General features: G+C 48.7%; 5 protein-coding genes across 5 annotated transcripts; 3 read left to right on the forward strand and 2 right to left on the reverse strand.

The window, feature by feature from the left end:
- Positions 1-1,062: 1,062 nt before the first annotated feature.
- On the forward strand, positions 1,063-4,140 carry sha1 (putative calmodulin-binding protein Sha1; the record flags this gene model as incomplete). The annotated part of the gene is made up of 2 exons (XM_043269624.1): positions 1,063-3,700; positions 3,755-4,140. 2 exons carry the CDS (start codon positions 1,063-1,065, stop codon positions 4,138-4,140), a joined length of 3,024 nt encoding a protein of 1,007 aa, XP_043125559.1.
- Positions 4,141-11,894: 7,754 nt separating this feature from the next.
- Aspvir_006426 (DUF2457 domain-containing protein) lies at positions 11,895-14,027 on the forward strand (the record flags this gene model as incomplete). The annotated part of the gene is made up of 1 exon (XM_043269625.1): positions 11,895-14,027. The coding sequence occupies one exon, from the start codon at positions 11,895-11,897 to the stop codon at positions 14,025-14,027; it is 2,133 nt and encodes a 710-aa protein (XP_043125560.1).
- Positions 14,028-14,773: 746 nt separating this feature from the next.
- sar1 (Arf family GTPase SAR1) lies at positions 14,774-15,857 on the forward strand (the record flags this gene model as incomplete). Its single annotated transcript, XM_043269626.1, has 6 exons — positions 14,774-14,792; positions 14,978-15,081; positions 15,158-15,197; positions 15,270-15,335; positions 15,428-15,727; positions 15,817-15,857. 6 exons carry the CDS (start codon positions 14,774-14,776, stop codon positions 15,855-15,857), a joined length of 570 nt encoding a protein of 189 aa, XP_043125561.1.
- Positions 15,858-16,932: 1,075 nt separating this feature from the next.
- glcA (type 1 serine/threonine-protein phosphatase catalytic subunit GLC7) lies at positions 16,933-18,225 on the reverse strand (the record flags this gene model as incomplete). Its single annotated transcript, XM_043269627.1, has 4 exons — positions 16,933-17,028; positions 17,094-17,393; positions 17,552-17,953; positions 18,049-18,225. The coding sequence occupies 4 exons, from the start codon at positions 18,223-18,225 to the stop codon at positions 16,933-16,935; spliced, it is 975 nt and encodes a 324-aa protein (XP_043125562.1).
- Positions 18,226-20,867: 2,642 nt separating this feature from the next.
- On the reverse strand, positions 20,868-23,330 carry Aspvir_006429 (leucine-rich repeat domain-containing protein; the record flags this gene model as incomplete). The annotated part of the gene is made up of 2 exons (XM_043269628.1): positions 20,868-23,216; positions 23,289-23,330. The coding sequence occupies 2 exons, from the start codon at positions 23,328-23,330 to the stop codon at positions 20,868-20,870; spliced, it is 2,391 nt and encodes a 796-aa protein (XP_043125563.1).
- Positions 23,331-24,701: the final 1,371 nt, after the last annotated feature.

Below are 24,701 nucleotides of genomic sequence, written 5' to 3' on the forward strand. Positions count from 1 at the left end.
AGTACCGGTTTCAAAGTGGTAAGTCCCAGCTTCCTGTATGCTTAGAGATGGTATGTGCTTTACAAGGATCAGGAACATGTCGCACTATGTTCCTCAAATATCGAAGTTGGCCTCACATGCCTCCCGACCCGCTCGAGGGACGGTTGTATAGGGTATCTTCAGCAGAGCCATCTTCCGTTATTCTCGAGGCCGGTATGTAAATTAGCCGGCTTTGAGATGCCATCAGGTCGAAAGTCAAGCAATCGGCGAGAGCTCGGTCCCAATGAAGCTCACAATCTGCTAGGCGCCTCACACAATTGCCTGCAAAAGCCAACTGCCTCAAGACGCTGGTCCTAAGCGAGCAGTAACCCAACCATTGCAACCACGGTAACTTTGACCCAGCAAGCCTGCAGCTTTCTGGACACGCATGCCGGTTGGCGATGTCGCTGACAAGGTCTGATAACGCCCTCCTTAGGAAGCCTAAGCGTATCCGGCCTCAGCATAAAAAACCAGAGCACTCGAGATCGGTCTTTCTTGCGTAGTTAAGTCTCTCATGTTCGCCGGTCCATTGATGACCATGGGAAAACGGCTCAGAGTAGAGCTAGTTCATCACGACAAGCATTCACGCGTGGAAAGTGAGGAGATCTTATATGCTGAACTACTTGAATATCTACAACCGCTGTCTAACTGAAGAAACCGAGTGGAAGTCGGTCTCGCTGCCTCAGAACTCAGGTACGAATGTGTTACCTGGGCAACCGCTTCCCGTCAACAGTCCAGGCCTCGCGTTTCCATACATTATTTCGTTCCATGAACCACCTTAAATCTTGACCATATATCTTTAGCCCTATTCCTTATGACCAGCAATTTGCTATCGGAGTTTTGAACTATTGAGTGTCTCTTATCGCGTCTGTTAGATTTTCTTGTTATCGTCTTTCCCACCAAGTTCGACGCCTCAACCCGCCTCGATCAAGTACGATCCATGAGAAGTGTCAAGCGCACTAGGAGTGATAAGCTTCTTTAGATCAGATATTGGTTACATTCTTTAAGGCTATCTGATGGGATAGTTTCAGAACAACAACCATCATGTCTGGTCTATTGCAGGAAGTTGGAACTCCTTGCCCGGTAAAGTCAAGGAATTCGAGAAACAGTGATACCATTCATACATTTGATAGCTCGTGGGAAGGAAGCTTGGAATGTGGTGACGACACTGCCAGCCTCGATTTCACCACTGCGATCAAAAACAATACCTTGATTGCAGTCAAGCCCAAGCGAAGGGTGAAGACAGGATCATCGTTCACAATTCACGAAGAGAACGAAGAGATACCTACACACGCAGTGCCGAAACGCAAAAGAGAGAGCACGATCACAGCTAGAATTACAGGCCGCAAATCCTCATTGCTTGCCCAACCAGCCCATAGATTCCGCCCGAAAGTCAGCTTCGCCTCGAGTTCGCCATCCAAACCACAGCGCCAGAAAGCAGAAGTCAAGCACCAAAGACAGAACATAGATGCCGGCGCAGAGACAAACAGATCACTCCTAATGCAAATCAATGGCGGAGGAGACGAAGATCAACATAAAGATAAACTCAAACGAGATGTGCGCCGCAATACGGTCTTCATTCCCCCGGACGATACCACGGTCGCCAGCGTGTTTATGAGCATGTTCAGTCCGCTCAAGTCCGACAAACTCAATCATTATGTACCAGAGGACACGGAGATCAACAGCCTGGAGTCACAAATTGCGCGGAAACGACAAGCGAAGAGAACAATGGCCTCAGGTCGAAAGACTCCACTGCAACCAAGTGTTGGAGTCACGCAAGGAAGCGCCATAAACATCGATATCGCTGGCAAGAATACTGGGAAGGAGAATATCCCTCCAGGGACAATGCTCTTCAACTCCATTGACAAAGGTTTCTGGAAATCGAATACGGAAGAAAAATTAAACTCAAAATCGCCCAGAGCCCTATCAGACAAAGCTCGTCCTTTTGCAGAGCCTATGACGAAGCCACTGGCGAAGGTGTCCACCAGTCAGGAGCTCAGAAGATCAGTGCTCAGTGAGAAACGGCATAATGCTAGGGCATCTGTAAACAGCATCGGCAGCAAAATGGACAGTATCGTCAGAAGCAACTCGAGACTTGAGGGCGCCGTTCTGTCCATTTCCAGGAGCACACCCATTTCGAGTGCGCTCAAACAGTCCAAAACATACAAAAGTAACACCTCACTAATCAGGAAAGAGACTACGATGAAGGACTTTGCACTCATATCCGACGATATTGCCAACCCAGCGATGTATGAGGACCATTGGCTTGCGCATCAGGAGATAGTAATTACTCAGTTAGTCAACCGGTTATTCGATCAAACGGACGGTCACATGAGATATGATGACCATGCAGCACGCAGACATGAGCTTCTTCAACTGTACCAAAGCGCTCCTTTTGTCGAACTTCATAAGCGATTTCAAGCGTCGTTGACCTATGGCTCTCTCAGTATGCCAAAAGATGCATTAACACAAACAAGGCGTCTGAGACATGACTTGGGTATGAAACGGAAGTTTTTGGATATTTGGTTGGAAACGTACGACCTTCGAGCACTGAGAGCGGCTGCCGAGACGGTTACCGGAAGAAGAGTTGAGAATGAGACCCTCGATGGAGATTCCCGTCATTTCTCGGTCGAAACGACCGCAGAAAAGGAAAAATTTCTCAGACGAAAACTGGAACGATTCTTGGATATCTTCTTGGTACAAAATAGAGATATGGATCGTGATGCGCAGGATCTTAGCCATGTAGGCTCAGATATGATGTCCCAAGCATACCGCCGTACAGTCCTCCGGAGTATCATGATGGTTATACTTTTGGACAAGGCGAGATTGTGTCCAGGAACAATGCTTCCAAGTTGCCTTTTTAGGCCCTCCTCATCTTTCAAGTCTTCCGCAGCGGTTATGCAAGCACTGTCCCGTCTTCTACTGCCAGCATCGGGCGACATTTTGAAATCACTCAAACATTTGGACTGTCACCTGTCATATGAACAGCACCAACTGCAAGAGTACGAGTATCAAATGAGTAATCTTGCGGTTGACCTGAGGGATGGTGTGAGATTGACTAGGATTGTGGAATTACTACTTTATCCATCAGCAGGGGCCGTAGGGGAATCGGTGCCGCTGCTGGACAATGATCAATGGCCGCTATCGAGACGTTTAAAGTTCCCCTGCTCGAGCCGCACGGTGAAGAAGTTCAATGTCCAGATTGCTTTGGATGCCTTAAAGTTGACAACAGGTGCTGCGCCGCTTGTTCGTGACACGCACGCCGAAGACATAGTTAATGGCCATCGCGAGAAGACAATTGCCTTGTTATGGGGGTTGGTCAGTAGATGGGGTCTTTCGGAGCTCATCGACTGGGATGATGTGAGGAAAGAGATTGACAGACTGAGGCAGAAAGCTCCATCACAGCTCAACGATGCAAATTTGGTTAAGGAGAAGAGTTCTAATGACGAAATGGAAGACGATGAAGCTGTTCTGTTGCTCAAGGAATGGGCAACCATCTTGGCGCATCTGAGTGGCCTCCGGTTGGAGAATCTCAGCACAAGCTTTGCGGATGGAAAGATCTACGAGGCTATAGTGAACGAGTACGAAGAATATATCTTGGGCAATGCCGCGTCAAGTCCCGACCGAAAGGCAACTACATTGGCAACCCGTCTACGAGCACTTGGCTGCAGTTCTCAGTTTGGTGAGTTCATCGCTAGATTGTAGCCCAGGGTAACGGCTAACCGATGATTAATAGCAAACCTCGTTGCTCCTGGCAATTCCTATAAGGTACACATCTTCGACAGCAGTTTCACAGTTGGAGCGCTGGCCTTCCTCTGCTCTTGTCTACTTTCGTCAACCAGACGAGCTCGAGCTGCTATAGTGCTCCAAAATGCATGGCGACGCGTCCTCGCATACCGAGAAGCTCACCGAAGAACTGTGGTGAGGAATCTGGCACTGCAATGCGCAGCGGTCGTGCAGACAAGGGATCGGCTTCTTCGGGCGAAAGCGATTATTCTGCGATGGTGGAGGAGACCGAAAAGGCAAAGGCAGCAACATAGCAAGATGGGCAGTCGATCAGAGAAGCGTCTCCAGACAGCGACACGGGCGCCTCAACGTGGCCATGGAAGGACGCGTGTCTAGCAACGGCAGGGGAGCAGAGGCTTCAAAGCCATTTTCGCTATTGGGAGTTTTGGTATCCTTAGGGGGTCACGTTTCTTTTTCCTGCATATGCTTTGGGCGACTGTCGATCTGGCATTGGCAGATGAATTTCCTATACAGCACTTCGTTGGAGTTTGTCTATATTATGGGTAGCCTAGGAAACGAGTACACATGTTCCAGCGACACATGACGCAGCCACTATGATCCAGACTTGAAATAAAAAAGTACCTAGGCATCCAATATCATCAGCTACTACAAATAACCGACCCAAGCCTAAATCATGATGCCTAGCGAATGTATCCGGCTACGCGGCCATTTGAAAATATAATTAGAAACTCAGCCCTGCGATGATCATCATGATAACATACAGACGAGGCTGGTTAATCTATATCTAGTATACGTAGTATTATCATTTGTGTGCACCTCTGTGTATATGCATGATGGCTGGCACCTATGATGTCACACCTGTCAAAGCAACTCTCATCTGAAAATAACAGACCAAACCAACGTTTCCAATGAATACTCCGTACAGTTGTTATGTGGGGTTTACCTAGCAGATTCCGTGCCTGTTTATCTTCGTTGCCTATGATTGCTGGTAGATTGGGGGTGTATCTCATAGAATGAATGAGGTGTATTGTTCGGACGGACGCAAGTATATTGCTATTCTCTTACCTCTCTAGAGAGGTACTTGGTTTATTATAGATGACTGGGTCTCTCCGGCATGGCAATTGGTAATTGGCAATTGAGCATGACGTGTGAATCTATCGAATGATGGATGCGAATGGAAATCCATTAATGAAGGCGATATAGGCTGTATTGTAGGTATCTAGTGCCTGGTGGAAAGGTGCAGAAGATGATATCGCTTCGGCGTTCGGAATTAGCAGACGCTGAGATACCGGATGATCGATTTCTTCAAGATGACTACTGAAATATGAAATTTGATATCTGGCGTTTGTGGGCTTCTATTATGATCTCTCTTGTATTTTGAATTGGGTTAGTCTACTCCATGCTACGGTAGATGCCATTTCGCGCTATTACTATCGAGTATTTTGCATTGTTATAGCATATTGCACGAAAAGGGAATATCTAGCTTATATCCGGTGTGTATTCATCCAAACAATGTATTCTGCTGTCTGCTACTTTGCACAATGGATTACCGGTCGAAGCTGCACGACAAATAGCATAAATTGCCTTTGGATTGACGTTAGTTCTGCCTAATCAGCAGTCTTAAGTGACCACACGTCAATGTAACCAAGGCTAGGTAGTGCTGGAGAACTCTGCAATACGTATCCTGTAAGCTCAATTGCCCATCATTGGGGTTCAATCATGAGATCAATACTTTCTTCCGAATTTGGAAGTATCAATCAGTCCTCTTTATGCCAAGCGACAAATATTGTATTGGCATTTGGCTCATAGCAGCTTGTGGAAATGGACGATTGCAACCTCGATACATACGTAGCATCACTATCGATGATCGGCATGATCTACCGCTAACACTAGCAGTTGTCGGCTGTCTCAAACCCTCAACACGAGCCTATTACTAAGGGAGGAAAAGGGGCGCAAGATCTCTGCGCCGCCTGCGCCCCCTCCCGAAGGTGAGCTGGCAGACGGGGCACAGAAAACCACATATGTAGAATGTGCAATACTTGGCAGAGCGCTTGGCAAAAGCAGAGTAACTTGAGTATGGAACGGTCGGTCGACGGTAACACTGGAGGAAAAAAGGGGGTGGCTCAAAGAGGAGGAAAAAAGCAATGTTTGTCTGGTGTCGGCTGTCTGTCCGCGCTCTTGATGACACTGATACCTTAGCCATCCACAAGTCACGAGATCGCGGAGCCACACGTTGTTGTAGATATTCCGTAGGTAAACGATCATTAACCGGATATCAATATTATTCAATAGAGCGTCGTCTAGACGGGGAGTCGGTATGACTTATCGTCTTGGCGGAGGTAAAGCGACATCGCCAAGTGCTGCTGTGGAATGAAAAGGGAGTAAGGACTTTCAAGGAGGACATCCCTTTAAGCATATCCTGCTGACCTCCGACTTCCCAAAAGGGAAGATGCACAGGACCAGCAATACTGTGCATTGTGTATTGATCTTGGCGGTCCTTGGCGGGGCTCTTGGCTGCCTCATCAAGTATGCAGTGTCCCCTTGGATTTGCAATCCGTCCGGTGGAATGCGTTGTGCAGACGATCAGGAGATCGCGATGATGTGCGAGGTTGATTTGGCTTGGCTGCAGTCCGTATGCCAGTTCTGACGTGTCTCCGTTCTCCGTACACTGTTGCCGTACAACTTCAGAGATCTATAGTTCTCACACAGAGTCCGCAGAACGGTCGGGACCGTTTGGGTCCAGGTCTATCTGGAATGCTTCCAGGTCCATGACCCTTCGGGCTGAGCCTGGCCAAAGCAAGGGCGAGTCCCATGTGTAACCTGTTACACTGCAGAGGTCATTGTGAAGGAATGTATTTCTTCCGTGGTATGTACTAGAACATACGGTATGGTACGCTTGGTACCGTACAGAAATTCAAGCCATACAGACCTTTTCAAAACGACTGTTCAATGTCAGTCTAGGTCGAGTTCAGCATCAGCAATATCGTGGGGCCCGGGGGTGTCGATGTTGAGAGGCATGACTTGAGGATGATAATGAGGGGTCAGAAGGTCCAAAGGACGAGATCAAAGCATTGTTATAACTTTTGACAGGCAACTGTACATAAACCCCGCATATGATCCTAGTAAGATCCCGTCTTGGTACTCTCTTGCTCCAGTCAGGTATTACTTGTCGACCTTTGACACTCGGCGATGATTTGACAATTGACGACCACCGAAACCCCCGAAGACAAAAGCTCATGCGTAGGAGGAGAAATACGACCCGAAGCTTTGGATCGAAGCAGCTGTCAGAGAAAGAATGCTGTCTGTGCCCTTCGATCAGTTCATTCAGTTGCAGCTTTGCTTCAGTTGGCGCGCAGTTAGTGTTTATCTTACTACATTTGGCGACACGTGCATGCACCAAGAGTGCCTGAGCGAGAAGCAGTTGGCAAAGCTCAACGTGTTGGGGTGGAGAGCGCAACCCGCGAACTGGCTACTGACATAAATCCCTCATACAAAATGTGCTTGCGGTTAATAAAGGGCCCCGTCATTCGGCTTATCAAGTGCTGGGCCGACGTCGGCCATTGAGACAAACAACGCCAGTTACGATTATTTCATTCATCCATACGGACTGTGGAGGTGTGGACTAATGCTAAGGTACCTAATCCTCTAGGGTCATGATCCTCGGCCAGGCTGAGGATTTGAGCTGCTGGTCTGCTGCATCATTCTTTTACAATTCAGTAGCCTCCACTTACCCTGGGTCTTATGTAGTTTGTCATTTGCCTTCTCGAATTCCAGTAATTCAACTGGGAAAACCCGCAGTTCGCGATAGGATATCCCGTATGCCACATATACTCGTTCTTAGAAGCGGGAAACCACGCTTGCGATATCCTTTTCCGGTCCACCGGTGGCCGAATGTGGAAGGGACAGGAGCACCCAGTTAGACAGCGAGCATGAAGCAACGCGGCAGCCCTTCGCCTTCCATCGGCAAGATCCCATCATCGGCCGGCGTTGGTGTGCTGGCCATGAGTTCCCAGGCGGCCACATGCCACCGTTCTTCGACCGGTATGATTGGGTCTCACTCGGAGTTTCAGATGACCGAATTGATCTCATCCCAAAGTCGACTGCTGATCCAAGTATTCAGACACGAAGCGTGTAACACTGGGAGCGTCAAAGTTGCTTGAGATTCAGCATCAAGCTTCGCCATGGTGCTTGTTTGCATATCTGTCATGCACAATATCTCGTGTATGGCATCGTCAGCTGTAGGGACAATCCCAAATCACTGGATGAATCTCACTCAGCATTGATATCCACGGTCGTATTGGAGCTGAGGTTGCAGGATACTTTCTCGTAAGGCTGAGCTTAGCTTCGCTCACCGTGCTTCGAAGAATATTATCCATACTTTCTCATCACGAGACATTTGACCAGCTGATATCCTGAAATGCATCTCAGTTGCTCAGATCCTGGGATCAGAAACAGCATGGGGGAGGAAAAACTGTCAAATCTTCATCAGATTGGCTGCTGAGGGTGGATAAAAAACAACAACCGCAGTAGCAATCTGGCACAGGCGGGGGTATCCTTGATGTGTAGGAAGCTTGACCAAGACTTTGGCCGATGCGCTTCCGATGATTCGCAAACATGATCCGTAGCTTTCTGGCGGTCCCCGCTTTTTTGAAGGCAACGAGGCTGGCGGACTGACCTTTTGGCGTTCAAAACTCGCAAGCTCATCATCAATCAGAGGGCACTACTTTTTTTACTTTCTCTGACCGCTTCTGTGGCGTCAACTTCATGATCCCATGTCGGGCTGAAATCGTCAACTCTCCAGCCAACGTCGTATATGTGGAGATTTGGGGATGATCGAAGCATAAAGGGATGTATGATGATCGGAGATTTCCCAAAGAGATGTACACTTCGGGGAGAGATCGTGCTTAGGTGGATATCTCATCGCCACGATACAACTTCTTGAACAATACCAAAAAGCAACATTCTCTTCGGAATGGACATGGATGCAGCGGTCGGCTTTCGAATTGGGATGCAATGTTTGAAACGAATGCTGTAATAACAACGTTGATTATGTTTGGAATACGCTGTACCAGATTACAAAGGATATTAATCCAGAGTGTCGACAACAGAACATATCTTGAAACATTTATTGCTGGATGATTATCTGGCAGTACAACGGAGTTAGTGATAATTATTCCACGCAAAGAATACAGTATGACCAGTTGAGATCGGTATCTGCAAGTCGTTCCTAGACCATCTGGTTGTTATTTCTGGCATTTTTGGCCCCTGCTGTGATCTTCGATGTTGTACAGCCAAGATCGAACTATGATTTCCAAGTCTGTAGTACCTAGCAGATAGTAACTTTTTCGGCATTTCGTCGATTTCTATTTTTGTGACAGTGATCTCAAGCATATCCAAATTCCCAATTCCGTCATGATCTCAGATGGGAACCTACTTGCAAATTGAAAACCAGGTTCAACACAGAGGGACTCTTGACATGGGTTAGCTGCATATAGTCAGATTCGCGTTGAGGACGACTGCAGCCCCATCCTTAAGTTTGAATAGCGTCATGCGACGGCAAAGCCGTGCACAGTAATAGCCCTCGTACCTCCGCCAACGGCGTTTCTCGCAAGGGGGCAACCTTCCCCAGAACCTTCGGTACATTAGGTGAGATTCTTTTGCAGCTGTTCTTTTTTATTTAACCCGCATAATTTGATCTTCTGACAGCACAAGTACGGAGTACAGTCATGCTTATCCTTGAATATCTCGTCCTCATAACTCTGCAATAATGAGTGTAACATACGTCAGAGGGCCAAGACTAATGCCTTCCGAATTTGGACAGTTGGAATTGTCGCCAGGCAAGGGAAAGGCTCGGCACAGGGCACGATAATGATCCGGGACAAGAAAGAATACCAAGCATAGGTAACTATTGTTAAGCAATGACACACTGATTTATTCATGGTAGTATGGACTTCTGATGCTAGTTCTATAGCGTAGCAGAAGTTAAGACAGCGACAAATGCAGCAGCAATTAAGAAACTTGAACCATAGACCCAGGTTGTTACTTGTTAGAGATATGAAAGACGGAAGCGCGCAGAGCGCCTTTAATTATTATTTGTGCATCATCATTTCCTCCGGAGTAGTGACATCCACTTGAGCCAAAGTAGGTAGGTGCAGGATCAGGAACCATACAGAGTGCAGGTAATCTTAATTGCTAACCCGGCGATGATAGCGCCAAACCACTCACTAGTTGGCTTTAGGTCGAGGTCAAGTAATACCACCTCGTAAGGGGACGGTTTTTCGTTGACACCTACCGTAGAGAGTTATTTGCCCGGTACAAGGACAGCCTCGGGGTGACTCCGGCGGTGTTGGTATTGCGCTTCGCCTCCCCTTTTGTGTGAGCCCTGCGTCCTTGCCGCCTTGTACTTACACGGGCGGTAATGGAATTACGCCTTGCCGGATTACCTAAGGAACCCGGAAAGGGCATAGTACTTCTTACTGAGGGCTAGGGACTACCTCGAAAGGCGGACTGCAGCGAACGGTGGGCAGTCAAGGGGATTTTAGCCGGTGTTTGCTGGATGTCCTCGCCTCGTGGGGGTAGAGAATATTGTTTCGAAACTTAAAGTTGAGGTACAGGCTGGAATTTATCTCTGGACTACTTCGTGTCGCACAGCAGAGGAGAAGCGAGACCCTGATCATTGTGACATTTCTGTCTTTGTGTGTTTGAAGATTACTTTGTGAGTTTCAGTTCTTTCTGATTCTCTTTATCATTCACGCAATATCTCTCTTTGGTCATTTTGAGGATAGTTGAGCAAGGCTTAGTGCCATATACAAAATCCCTCATAGTCAAGGACTCGGCTGCCTCTTATGGAGTACCAGTGTCAACTGTACCAGTCATCAGTGTTATTATCCTCAATCTCGCTAAGATGTCCCACCGTTTGATGAAACCACCTAGGTTTGTCACAGCCAGCATTTCAAAATGAATGAAACCCAGAAACATTCATGGTCTTCATCTACTTGGTTCTTCATGTGCGTACTTGACACTCCATTATTGTCATCAAGTTGCTTCCGTTACTATTTAAAAAAAAAGGTTGTAATAATTGCTCGTATTATACCCTCCAAGTACGGAGTACAGATCGTACATCGGCAATATTACCGTGTGACAATACATTTCATGGTGTGTTAGCCGCAGGAACCGAAGCATGCAATTGGGGTTGTGGGAGCAAGAGACATGGTGGGTCATGTCTTGGCGGGGTTGAGTTGGACTGAGCATCAAGTGGCCGCCTGCAGAAGGAAAGAAGCCCAGGAGAAGATCACCCAAGTGTCATAATTTGATTTTTAATTTTCTGATTTCTTTTTCCCTTCCTTTCTTGATAGTGGCGACCCACTACTACCACTCACCCCAATGACCAAATCAGCTTCCTAAACCTGGTGCCGCTCTCCCGCCCCGTCATAGAAAAAGCGATCGCCCCAGCAAATTCTCGTTCCCCTCCCTCGTAGGCTGGTAGAGTATCGTACTGCGACGCTAGTTAATTATTTGAATTTTTATTACCTTTTCCTTTTTTCCCTTTTTCTTTTTTTTTTACCCTTTTTTTTTAGTGCCGGACTTTTCCACTAAGTATTACTCGCATCACCACTTTCAATCCTCCTTAACATTCTTTCTTCCTCTCCATTTCCATCCACCTAGTACTGCCAACACATTGCGTTTCTGATTTCCTCGACGCGTCTCCTTCTGGCGCTCTCTTGAGCTGCCACTCTATTGAAGGGAGGGCTTGTACTACTGTACTTCTTGGCTACATACCTGAGTTTCTTGGTCCTATCCTATTGTACCTTTCTTACACTTCCGCCCCCCTCACATCATGCGTTGTATATCATGACAATCGTCGTCCTGCTGAGGACAACCTAATCTCTCGCCCTCTGGGTCGATCGGTGGTCTCATTGATCGATATTGAGAGAGCGTCTTCTTTATTATCTATCTGACTGACAAGTTTAATTCTTCACTGAACTCGTCATTACCTCTCCGACCTTCCTATTCTACAACCTACCGCCGCCACTTATCCTCTCGAGTCACCGATATCGAACATTCGACTATATCATTAACTACCTCTTCGACCTCAATTCCGATTCTAACTTAGCAATCTACTCGAAGCGATGGCATACTTGCGCGGTGGTGATCGACCCTTTTCAATACATAAGATTTTGAAGATGCTACTCTCGCCCCATCAGTCCAACAAGCCTGTTCAGCAAGATACAGATATGCTTGAGGACGTCGATGAGCCTCCTGATCACCATTTCTTGAATACATCTCCAATGAACGTCGACGAGGGTGTCGTCTACGTCAAGTCCCCTACCGCCATGAGTCGTGGCAAGGAATCACTCCTCACTCGTGCCCTCAAGCACAGTCCCGAACTGGCTCCTGCCGACCACCAGGACCATCCATTCTACCGCTCGTACCACTCCGGCAACGTCAGCGGAATCTCGACCGCGGAGCTGACCAGCGACGGTGGACTCACGAGCCCATCGTTGTCTAACACTCCAAGCCCCCCTCTATCTCCTCAACTCAACGGTAGATCTGAGTTGGATGCGGCGGAATCCACTGTGGAGGCCAATCTTGGACGTAAGAGATGCATCAGCTTTGCCTGCGGGCGTAAGGCTGAGGAAACGAAACCTCAACAACCTACGGCACCGGAATCGACTGCCAATTCGACACCAGCGGAGCCCCCCAAGCGGAAGACGGTGCTTACTTTTGTCTGCCCGGCAAGGGATTCCTGCTCGACAAGAGAACGGCCTCCTGTTCGCACTGCTGCTCTCAGGTGGCGGCCCCGTGGATCCCCTGCCCCTGTCGCCCGCAAGGCGTCTCCGGAGAAAGATGTGTCTTTGTCGATTAAGGCACAGCAAGATGAGAGGCCGTCGGCTTCAAACAGTCAAAGAGGTGTGCCTGTGAAGGGCCTGGGCAAGTTTGAAGAGTCTGAGGCCACCCGGTTCCACGAATTTGCCAGCTCCGTTAGCGAGGATGAGTGGGTCACCAAGGTTGGTGAATTCACTGAGAAGATTACTATGAGCGATTGCATGAGAAAAGAATTCGCCATCAGAAAGCTCGGAGAAGAAGCGGAGGAAGAGGCGCTTGAGGAGGAAGACGAAGAGGAGGACGAGGACGACGCGGACTCGACCATCCATGACTTCTCCTCGGATGATGGCAATGAATCCGACAATGAGGCTGGCTTTGCCGATTCAGACGATGAGAGTGATGACGGATCCGAGTATGGATTCTGGGCTCCCACTTTGACCACTACCGCCACCAGTCCTCAGACATTGGAGTCGTCTCGCCAGGCACTCGAACGTCGCAGCTCGAACACTTCTTTAGATTCTATGACTGACGATCCCCGCAAGAAATGGCCCCCAGCACTCGCGTGGAAGGCAAATGGTCGATCCCCTTTCAAACCTCCCCCGCTCAAGATGCGCCCTGGTACTCCCAACCTACCCGACAGCACAGACTTTGTGTGTGGCACATTGGACGAAGACCGTCCTTTGGAAGTTGCATATAAGTCCTGCATCGAGCAACGTCGCCTCTCCAAACAAGTTATCATTCCTCAGGATATCGATCCCAGCTTTCCTACATCGGACATTGATGATCAAGATGACCTGGAAGAGGATGAGATGGAGCTGTCGTTTAAAGCTGATGAAGCAACTCGGGGAAGAACTGGTGGGGATTCCGTGCGTCAACATTCGCCTCGTGTGTCTCCCAAGCGAATGATGTCCCCTCCCCCGCGCCGTGTTGGCCGCATGTCCCCGAGACGTCTTCGGTCCCCTCCACCGCCGGCCAAGATGGGACCTTCCCAAAGTGGCGATGGTGCTTCGGGTGATCAACTTCCCTCTCGCCGCCCCCAAGGTGTCAACATCAGTGAATTGGTTCAACGCCCCCTTATGACTCGTACCAAGTCCCTGCCTCGGACTCCCAACCCTTTCTTCACCTCCCTCGACAAGGCTCATCGGTGGTCACCCATCGCCGACTTGAAAGAATCGCCAGAGCGTGAATCATCCTGCACTCGCGAGGTGCACACTAGAGGCCCGATCGATATCGTCGAGGGTCTGGAGAAGAAGCGTCAGAAGCGAAGGGAAAAGTTCTGGCGTCAACATTGCCGCAAAGCTGCCAAAGAGCAGATGGAGCGGCGACCAATCCCTGGAAAGGGAGCTGAACGGATGAAGGAGCTTGGCCTCGAAGTTGCTGAGAGGTTCAGAGCTTACGGTGTCGGTCAAGATGCCCAGCTCGTCCTATCTGTTTAGACCTTTCCTCCATCAGAAAAGGACCTTTGTCTTCCTTGTACATACTCGAACATTCTTTGTCACTTCTTTCTCCCGAGGGGATTCCCTTCACTCTTTTCGACAGGCTACAGATTGAATCCCCTCGGTTGTCCTGTACTCTTTGCACAGCATCTTCATTGCTTGGGAGGACATCCGTCATGCATTTACAGGGAGATCACTTTTTTCTATTCGTGTTTGCTTCACCTATACATATTACCCTTTCCTTATCGGTTTAAACCATATTTTTACATTCCTTCACTGTTGTGGCCGGGGCCCTGTTTGAATTAGTTCTGCATGCTCGCGGTTCATATGGAGGATACCCCCTGCTTTTGTTGCTGTGTTTGTAGGCAGGCCACAACATGACAAGAAGACCAAACCAGTCCTTGCTGATGCGAAAGATCAATGAAATCAAATAATTCAATCAAATGATTCCTTATTTAAATAGTAAAGTAATCTATTTAGTCATAGTTGTGCAAGAGGTCATGTGGTTGCTGGTTTAAAGTTGATCTTCCCGGCGGTTGCAGTTGGCTTTAGCGCTCGGCTAAGCGTCGAAAGCTAGCGAATCGGCCAAAAGTCAACGTCAACTCATCGGGCCACCACAACCTGTCTTCTACTGCACTTATCTCTGGCCCAGCCGCTCGCCACTGTTCTTCTGGCTTTCATCTTCTCCCTGTGATTGTGAGCGATATTTAAATTTCTTTATATCTGAGGTCTGGACAGTTGCCGCCATGTGGATCATTAACTGGTGTAAGTAGTTCCTTTTTTCCTTGTTTTGCCTTGCAACTCCGGGTCCTCGAGACCTCGAAGTTCCGTCCTTGCATTCGCTTTTGGTATCATAAAAAGCTCTCTGGAGGACTTATCTGGCATCTTATTTGCACTACTGGCCTGTTTCCCGTCGCTTTCTGTTGCTAATGAGCCCTCTTTCTCTGTAGTCTACGATGTCCTGGCTTCCCTGGGTCTCCTCAACAAGCATGCCAAGCTTCTGTTCCTTGGCCTGGACAATGCCGGCAAAACCACCCTTTTGCACATGTTGAAGGTGAGTACCCTCGAAGGACCTGGAAGCGTTGGATAGGGAGTAGGGTATATGCTGACTGTTTGTGCTTGATTGATAGAATGACCGTGTCGCAACGCTCCAGCCTACGGCGCACCCGAGTATGTCTCCTCATAACACGCCATGACGGGCGACGGCGGATTTGAGAAGGGAGCTGATACTGATGTTTCCAGCATCGGAGGAACTTGCCATCGGCAACAACCGATTCACAACGTTCGATCTGGGCGGTCACCAGCAGGGTGAGTAGAACTTGGCGGCCACGGCCACGGCCACGCAGCAGAACTGGGAGCTGGGAGCTGGGAGCTAGCAAGCTGACAATATGGATGTACAGCGCGCCGCCTGTGGAAAGACTACTTCCCCGAAGTCAGCGGGATTGTTTTCCTCGTCGACGCCAAGGACCACGAGCGCTTCCCTGAGTCCAAGGCCGAGCTCGACGCCCTCCTCGCCATGGAGGAGCTGGCCAAGGTGCCCTTCCTCATCCTCGGAAACAAGATCGATCACCCCGATGCTGTTAGCGAGGACGAGCTGAGACATCAGCTTGGTCTGTACCAGACCACGGGTAAGGGCAAGGTGCCGCTGGAGGGGATCCGGCCCATCGAGGTGTTTATGTGCAGTGTTGTTATGAGACAGGGTGAGTTTTCTTTTGACTTTTTGTCGTGTCTTTTACGGCTTTTGGGTTGCTCTTGGCAGTACAATGCTAATGTGGATGATGCCTACTAGGATACGGCGAAGGTATCAGGTGGCTGTCCCAATACGTCTAAACGATCAATCACAATCAACTCCATCCGTCCCCTCTGATTACTACCCATCACTACTTTGCTACCGGTCTATTGATAATGATGATGATGACGATGGAACTATGCCCCCTCCGTCCCTATCAGTCTATAGCCCTCACTTCCCACTCTGTCAAATGCAGATTCTAGCGATTAGTTCAAGTCACAAGTTCTTCTACTTTTAATATTCTTTCTTAGCTCAAGCTACGTTTTGCACTGGCTGATAATCAGCCGAAGAGAGATATACTGGGTGTAACTCAGGAAACATCACTGTATGAATGACAAAAGGAGCCCTATAATTCCGACCTAATCTACAACCCCCAAATGCATTCGAGTGTCATGCGCCAGATAAACGAGATGAAAAATGCATATCCCGCCACCGCCAACCTTGTCCACCACCTTCGTCAAGTACCTTATCATATAACAGGCATCTAGCGGTCACTGTAGCGTATCCTTCATTCGCGTTGATCGTTATCGGGCGTCGCAACACGCAGATGCAAAGGAGCTAGACTTTGTAAAAAGGGCCGTGGCACAGTTCGGAAGACACAGACATGTCGTTGCTTATTCGGTTTGGCATTACACTCACAGGAAGATTGTTCGGAATGAAAAAAAAAGCAAACGGAGAACACCACAATGCAGCCCGTCGCTTCGCCTCCACCTGTCAAGATAGTCCGGAACGAAGAGGGTAACAGAGAGAAAGAGGAAAGAAAAATGAAGATAAACAGGAAAATTGATGAAATGGAAGAAAAGCAAAAAAGACAATAAGAAACAAAACCCCTACAAGGAGCAGATAGTACCTTCCATATAGAGATAAGGGAAAAAGTTCAGCGTAGAAGGAAACTGTAAGACCGGAGTCGCTGGAGTAGCGATGGAGGGGGGATATTGTGACGGTCCTGCATGTCGAGAGGTCTCTGGATGGCCTGGTGTATCCGCATTCGATCGTGTGAGGTATATCTTCAGGGGTCGCTGTGGTAATTCGCTATGTCGTGTGTTGACGAATGTGGGATTGTAACGTTTTATCTCCGCCCGAACCTGCTGCACATGGAAAAGCTCGTATGATTTCTTACTTCTTCTTTGGTTTGCGCGGAGGAGTGATGGGCGCGCCTGAGCTCATGCCCCCGTAAACGTACTTTTGTTTCTTCTCTGCTGGTTTCAGAATCTTAAAAAAGCTAAATTAGTAACTGGACCACAAGTCGGCGCCAAAGCTTAGGGCTCACAACATACCTGGAATGAACAAAGAAGGCTTTCATCGACACTCATCATTGCACCGGCGTTGTCGAACTCTCCACAGTAGTTGGGAGCACTGAATAACGTTACAAGCTGTCTCTTCGAGAAAAATTCGTAACCGTCCTCGACGACTTGGTGTGCACGGCATATCAGATCCATATCATGCTTCTGGAGGAAACGAGAAACGACATCGGGACCGAATGTGAACGATACACCTCGGTCATTCTCGCTCCAGCCGGTGATATCTTTGTCGGGATCGGACCAGAGAAGATCGCAGAGAAGACCGCAGTCAGGGATCTATCCCAGTTAGCAAAGCAAACCTTGAGCTGCGAGAGCCCGGCGGGACCCTTTTCGGCTGTTTCAAACATTACAGACAAAAAGGAACCCATAGAGGCCCGTAACGAGAAAAAGGACCCGGTCCGTGATATGAAGCTATGAAGGGGAAGGATACTCACATCGGTAGGACGCATGACGCGACGGATCTGTTCCATAGAGTTCAAATCGGGACTGAGACCACCATGCATGGTGAAGATCTTCTCGTCGATAATTGCCGCGATGGGCAAGCAGTTGAAGCAATCAGTGAATGTCTTCCAGAGCTTAATGTTGTACCGCCGCTTGCACTCGTCATAGAAGCCATAGATACGGTTGATGGAGGCACATTCGTGGTTACCACGGAGAACAAAGAAGTTTTCAGGATATTTGATCTTGTACGCAAGGAGGAGGCAGATGGTCTCGAGTGACTGCTTGCCACGGTCGACGTAATCTCCGAGGAAGAGGTAGTTGGCCTCAGGCGGGAAGCCACCGTATTCAAAAAGACGCAAGAGATCGTAATATTGGCCGTGAATATCACCACAGATCTGGTGAAGGCAAAATCATCAGTTTCGATCCGATGTGTAGGCAAGTATAGTCGCCAAGCCGCGGCAATAGCCCCGAGGAACAGGCATCATCTTACCTTGATTGGCGCTTCCAGCTCCAACAGTATCGGTTGAGAGATGAAAATCTCCCTAGCCTTGGTGCAAAGATACCGAATCTCCGCTTCCAACAGTTGCACCTGCTTTCCAGGCCGGCTGCCCCTCACCTCCAGCAGTCTATCAATGATGTTGTCCAGGTCCACTTCTTGATCAGCCATGACGTGCTGATTCTCGAGACGAAAACGAAGAAAAAAGAGTAATTAATACAAAGGCGTTGAACAACGAAAGGGAGATCAGAAGGACGAAGGGGAGATGGTAGCTTTCGGAGCGCTCGGTACACCAATTTAGGCGGCGTCTATTAACTGTGATAGCAGAAAAGAGGTTAGAGCTGCTCGAATATCATGAACAGTGCGATCTAGACGCGTGATTCAATGCGCCCGGGAAATTTTTTTTTTTTCACCTTCCACCCTTAATATCGGGAAGAACGATGGGAACTTATAGGAGTAGATGGCTTACCGAGATAGAATCTAGATGAAAATATAGACTCAAAAGAGCTTGCAGCAGGCCAAATGGCCTTGGAGTGGTGAGGAGGGTGGAGGATCTGGCAGCTATGCCAGATGATGACGATTGTAGCAACCCGCTCTGAGAATTATCCTTGACTGATGACGCGCGATGCAAAACGACGTGATGCGGCTCCCGCAGATTATGGAAGAGAATAAGCGTCGAAAAAAGAGCCCGGTGTTGTTGGATGGGGTTGCTTTTGGACCGGGTGGGAAAAAAACGGGAAGCGTGTAACGGGAAAACAAGCGACGGAGCGGATTGGCTTGAGAGTGGGATGGGACTAGCAGGACGGATGAACGACGGGGATTCGACAGGGACTTTCTTTTTCTTCGTTCAATCTGCTGCTGTTGGTGAAGATGATAGTATTATTTTCAGAGGGTGAGAGCTTCGAAGGAATCGATGATCCTGGGTTGTGGTGGCGTGAGGGGGTGGAAGGGGAGGGGAGGAAAGATTGTTGGTCGGCAATCAAGGGATCTCAGGTCTTTTCTCTCTCTGTCTCTTGCTCTCTATCTCCCGTTCAAGCGGTCGAGGCGGAAGAATTTTTATTCCCCCTTTTGGATGGCGTCTTGTTTGGAAAAGTCTGAGTTTTCTCTTTTCTTTCGCTGATCTCAAGGTGGTCGACCAGAGAAACTAAGAAAATGTCAGAATGAGTCGTGATGCAGGCCAGAACAGAGCATGGGCAAGGGAAGAGAAAAGGGAGAGAGGAGAGTTTAGGTTTGGTGTTGCGGGTTGGGACTGGCGCGCGCATAAGGCGGCGGCATACCTTCTGTCCTCTGTGCAAGGTGAGGAAGTAATCTACTACCTAGCTGTCGGGTATCTATCTATTCACCTCCATGACAATGCTGCACTCTTAGAAGACTACCTTAGATATCTTCCTGTTATTCATGGCTTTATTTCTATCTTTGCCTTAGATGAATATGCTTGACAACGACATCAACTGGAATCTTTCTGTTCTTTATGACCAGTTTTTATCTCGGCTGCACATCCAGCTCCAAAAATAGCGCTCAGGCATAGTGTGGTCCACGTACGACAACAAACTTCCCTATATACTCTTCCCTCTGCAAGGAGTTTCTGCTATGGCTTATAGTCTGTCTGTGACCGGGTGAAGCTTTAACTATTTGGTCAACTGTCCTCTCGTTCCTCTGTCTAACTCTTCCAACTCTCTTCTCTTTCCAGCAGCCGAGCTACCACGATGTCTACACGCAAGCATCCTATCGGTAAGCCCCACCCCCGGTCTAGGTCTATCCAGATTCCAGAGTCCTGAGCGTGGCACCGATTCCCTCACAATCTTCCGAAAACGCGGGGGAGCATGTATCTACATTACGTCTGATGTAGTGACAGCCTCGAGAGCGGCCAAGGCGAATTGCATCTAATAAAACTAGTATCGTCTGTTGCAGAAATATGACTCGTCATTGTTAAATTCATGTCTCATGCATTAGGCCCGAATCTCATCACTTGGTCTTTGACAGAAAGAATAACCGAAACGAAAACAAGATCAACAAGATCGCAGGCAAGTATCATCGTGCAATGATAGACAACGACATCTCAATGAATATAGATGGTAATCCTCACACAACGCGTCATTAGGAGAACTGGAAAATCACCTTTCAGGAAGACAATGATGGGAGGGGGGAGGGGGAAACATGAAGCCGGAGAAATATAACCATAAAAACTCGAAACGAAATCCGGTAACGCCTTGACACCAGCTCCAGCTGCGCTTCATCAAAAGATACAATACAAGCGGTCTAAACAGGAAAGCGACATTCTTTCATGATGCCTCCCAAATGTCGGTCCATATTGAGTGTCGATTGCGGATAGAGAAATAAGGGTGTAAGGTAAGAGAATCAGGGAGGCCGAGGAGAAGAGGCGGAGAGGGAGCAAAAAGTGTTCAAACATCCAGCCCGCAATTTCGAAGTTTCACGTAACGCCATAAACAATGCAGTCGAGCCATCAATTGCCAGAATGGCACACGCAGGCAGCCAGTCGTGACCGCGAGGTCCAAAATAACCAAGAATTTGACAACGCCGCAAACAAGGACCTGCTTATCATTTTCTCGAGATGCTCAGAGCCAAAAGGAAGGTTCGTCTGTCGTGCTTCCAGATGTAACTAAGCTCCAAGACTCGCAGTCTTTGCAGTCTTTAATCCGCACCAAATAACAACGAAGTCCGAAAATTCTGTCTTTTTGGTCTCATAAGTACTTTTGCTTTTCGTTCGATTGGTTTTTGATTGGCGTAAAGGGTGTGTCTCAGCCATGTAACCAAAGCAGTGGTTGTTACTGGCGTAATCCCCATTCGTCGACTCAGGGGTTTCCACCACTGAGTATAGGTTGGTTAGCTGCCCTTGGGAAAGCTCCTGCAGTCAGCAGGTTGGATTCGCCAATGCTCGTCCCCGTACGAGGCATGCTGATGCTCTTATCTCGAGTACGGTCTCCCATCGTCGAGAGCCAGCTGCTACCAAGCTCCTGCTTGAGAGCCTCCAACTTCCGCATGTAAAATTCTTCGTCGGCCTTCCAAACCGGGTTGTGAGGCATATTCTGCACAACGGAAGATCTTTTGACCTGTGATGAGGCGCTAGTGTCGACTATACCGTCAGGGTGAGGTATGCTGGAGGGTTCGGCCTGGGGTCCACCATCAGATTTCCATTGACGGTCGGTAGGCGTCGAAACAAACGGATCAACGGGCAAGTGAACATGTTGCATGGGAGAAACAGAAGGCACCACCGCACCTGTATCGCCATTATCATCAGTGGGCTTATCCAACGAGATGTCAACAATTCTCCGCCGAGGACCCTGCTTTCGTCGACTAGACCCAATTCCCCGATCATTCTCTGGTGCTGGCGCTTGAGAAGACTTTGAAGCTGCGGCTCCCTGGGCGACATTCAGTGGTTTGCTAACGATAGCCACGGCCGAATGGTCCGCTGCAGCTGACCGAATGACTGGCGCGCTTTCAACCTCTGCAACCCGATCGACCAGCTGTTTCCTTTCCGTGTATCCCGGTCCCGAACCATCGATGATTATGTCTTCTGAGTAACCCGGTGTGCGGCGGAAGAGATTGAAAATCACGACACGGTAGTTCGGATGCGTCTTGACGAATAGATTTCCAGACACCCAGATCTCCCGTATCTCAGGGAGATTAGTCAGTCTGGCAATCTCTGTAGGGTCGAAAAGGTTGTTGTCTCTCAGATCCAATCTCTCGAGCGAAGGCAGCCGCTCGATACCGGCAAGCGAACGGAGACGGTTGCCGCGAAGGTTCAGAGCGGTAATCGCAGGAAGGGGGTTCCGAGACAGGGAGTGAAGAGAGTCGATCATACAATGAGAGAGATTCAGAGCCCTCAGAGCGACTAGAGAGGCCAAACTGTCAGGGACTTCGGTGAAGAGGTTCGCCGACAGATCAAGAGAATGCAGGCTGTTGGCGACGGGTGCCAAGGCGGCCGCGGTGACAGAGGTCAGGGAGTTGTCAGGGAGGCCCAAATGCCGCAGGAATCGCCATTTTGACGGCGGGAGGATACCGGACGGCAGACTTGACGAGCTACCGTTACGGTACCCTGAGTTTTCGCTGGAATTCGAGCTACCCGATCCAGTACGCCTAATTCGCGAAGAAGTTCCCCGGTTGTGACGATGGCTCGAGTGCTTCGAACTGCTAGGGCGTGAGGGTGAAATGCTTCCAGTTCGTGCTCGGCCTGCGGTAGCGCCTTCAGAGCCTACTCGCATCATAGAAACGGCCTTGGGGCTTGTGCTTGTTCCAAACGCCGTTTCAACGACTGGTGAGCCGGGAGCGGACACGGAGCCTGAGATATCAGGCTTGTGCACTGGTTGAGGATGAGCATTTCCGTTCCAACCAAGGACTGGCGAGTGCTGAGCCTTCGACGACCGTCGTCGGCGTTTATCAATGTCATCAAGCACGATTCCAGTCAGCAGATCTGCCATGTCTTCGACGTTCGCCCTTTTTAAAGTCAACGTTCGCAACTGCTCAGATAGTCGGTCCCAGCCGAAAAATGAGCGGTAGTCTATATCAATAATCTCTAATACGCTCAAGTTTTTGAAAGAATGGAGAGGAACTGCAGTGTCAAAGGGAAACTCCTCGTACCCACGTATTAAGCGGGCGCGATGGTCTGGGGCTAGACGTAAACAGGGGATTTTGGTAAAAGCAGAGTACAGATATTTAAGATCAGCATCCAGAGCAGCTTTGGCTTTCTCGGACTTGGAAGCCGAATCCTTGGATCCCAGACCTATTGAGGACCAGAGAGCACTCATGCCAGACATGACACTACGGACACTTGACACAGAGTGAATGGAATCCCTGTCGCCTTTGGACCGTTGGGGCTTGTTCAGAAAAGAGACATAGGACTGCGATACGTCGTTATGGATATTCTCCAATCTAACGTTCATGGGTCCCACGGAGATGGAAAGGTCCTCGAAGCAGGAAAGGAGGTAGAATAGATGATGAGGGGTGAGGGTGAGTTTGGCGGGCTTGATGTTATGAGAGGCAAACCTCAATGGCCCAAAGGACAAGGCTGCCGCCAAGGTCGACGAAGTCGAGCTTGAGGACAAGCCCGACTGAGTAGGTTGTGCATTTTTGTTGGTTTGGCGTCGTAGTTGCAGTGCATTTGCAAGAGCTTTCTCGTGAGTGCGTACGAAGCTTGCTAGGTTCTAACCAGGGAAAAGTAAATAGGTTAGTACACGCCTATTTGCAGAGGAGCCAGGTACTTGATTTGAACTAACTTTGATGAAAAGCTGGCCATCTTCAGTGTTCAGCTTCTCCATTACGGAAGTTGCTTCGCCCAACAAGACGGTATCCAGAACTCTGATGAAGGACGCTCAGGAGGTACTCGTAAGGCGAAAGACAGGAGTCGACATCTTGCTGACAACAAGCAGGAGGGAGATCGAAAAGTGAGATGAGCTGTTGATAGAAAATAAAAACCAGTTAGCAACAATTCACCCCTGATTTCCCGTGACCATCCACATCATCCGAGGCCAATGGGGTGTGTATATGATAAAAAAGAACGGCCCTGAACAAAAGGAGATAAAGGAAGCAGGGGAGTACCTCGAGAAATATAGCGAGAGCCGGAATAGAAGGCTTGGACAAGTATGATAAAACCAACAAGTTCACAAACCTTCCACCACAACAAAAACCTTTCGTGATTGTTCTGGAGGGGGAGATAGAGGGAAAAGTTCTCCAATCCCAGCGTCGGTATGAGTTTGTCGCCTGGACAGACCCGAGAGAAGGGGGCTTGCTGAAGCAGTTGACGTCTCAAAGAATATGATAGAATTTGGGGATGGGCGGAAGACAGGACCAGGGGGGTTGCTTTTTTTTCTGGAAGCTAATATGCAAGTACCGCAATCACCGCAATCTAGTGTGAGCCTGCGAGGACGTGACTGGAGGGTGGGCGGAGATGGAGGTGCGCTGAATCAATCAGCTGAGGGGCTTAGGGGGAGTAAGCAGTAATGACAAGTTAAAGATTTCGACGGAGTAAGATTGATATCCCCCTAGATGCGAATAGTGATTTGGGGACGATATCCAGAGAGAAATCAGGAGGAATTGAGGAGAGATGTATAAATCAGGACAGGATCAAGAGCGCAATATAATCCAGGAGGCAATGGGTAGGAAAAGACGGCAGGCGATGATTAGCATTATCATAATTATTTATCTGTTATCGTATGAGTTTTGATTCTCCTCTGGGTCAGGGAGCCGCCGCACTGGGGCTGTTGTCGAGGTACCATGGTATGGTACGGTACGATGGCGGAATATCTGGAGTACCTTAGAGTTGTAGGCATACATTATTTTCTTTCCCGCAGTCTTCTTCTGCTCTTACATTTTATTCGAAATAATAATATCGTAATGTTATCGTTGGTTTTAATATGTACTTTGCTCCTATCAAACCGCCATTCATGTATAGATTCATCAGTGGCGACCTAATTTGGGGCAAGCGTAGACGTGGTTTGTCCAGTGTCAACACCATTCTTTCCTGTCCCGCCCCTATCAAGTTTTGTAGTGATACTAACATACAGAGTACAAACGATAATAAATTGAGCAAGCAGCTAAAATGTAGGTAGACAGGTAACGTACTCACATACCTACTTCGTGATCTCCAGCAGATTGCCGTCTATGATACATTATCTTTCTATTTGCCCTGA

The sequence above is a fragment of the Aspergillus viridinutans genome (assembly GCF_018404265.1).
Source record: "Aspergillus viridinutans IFM 47045 DNA, scaffold_4, whole genome shotgun sequence".
Lineage (NCBI taxonomy): Eukaryota > Fungi > Ascomycota > Eurotiomycetes > Eurotiales > Aspergillaceae > Aspergillus > Aspergillus viridinutans.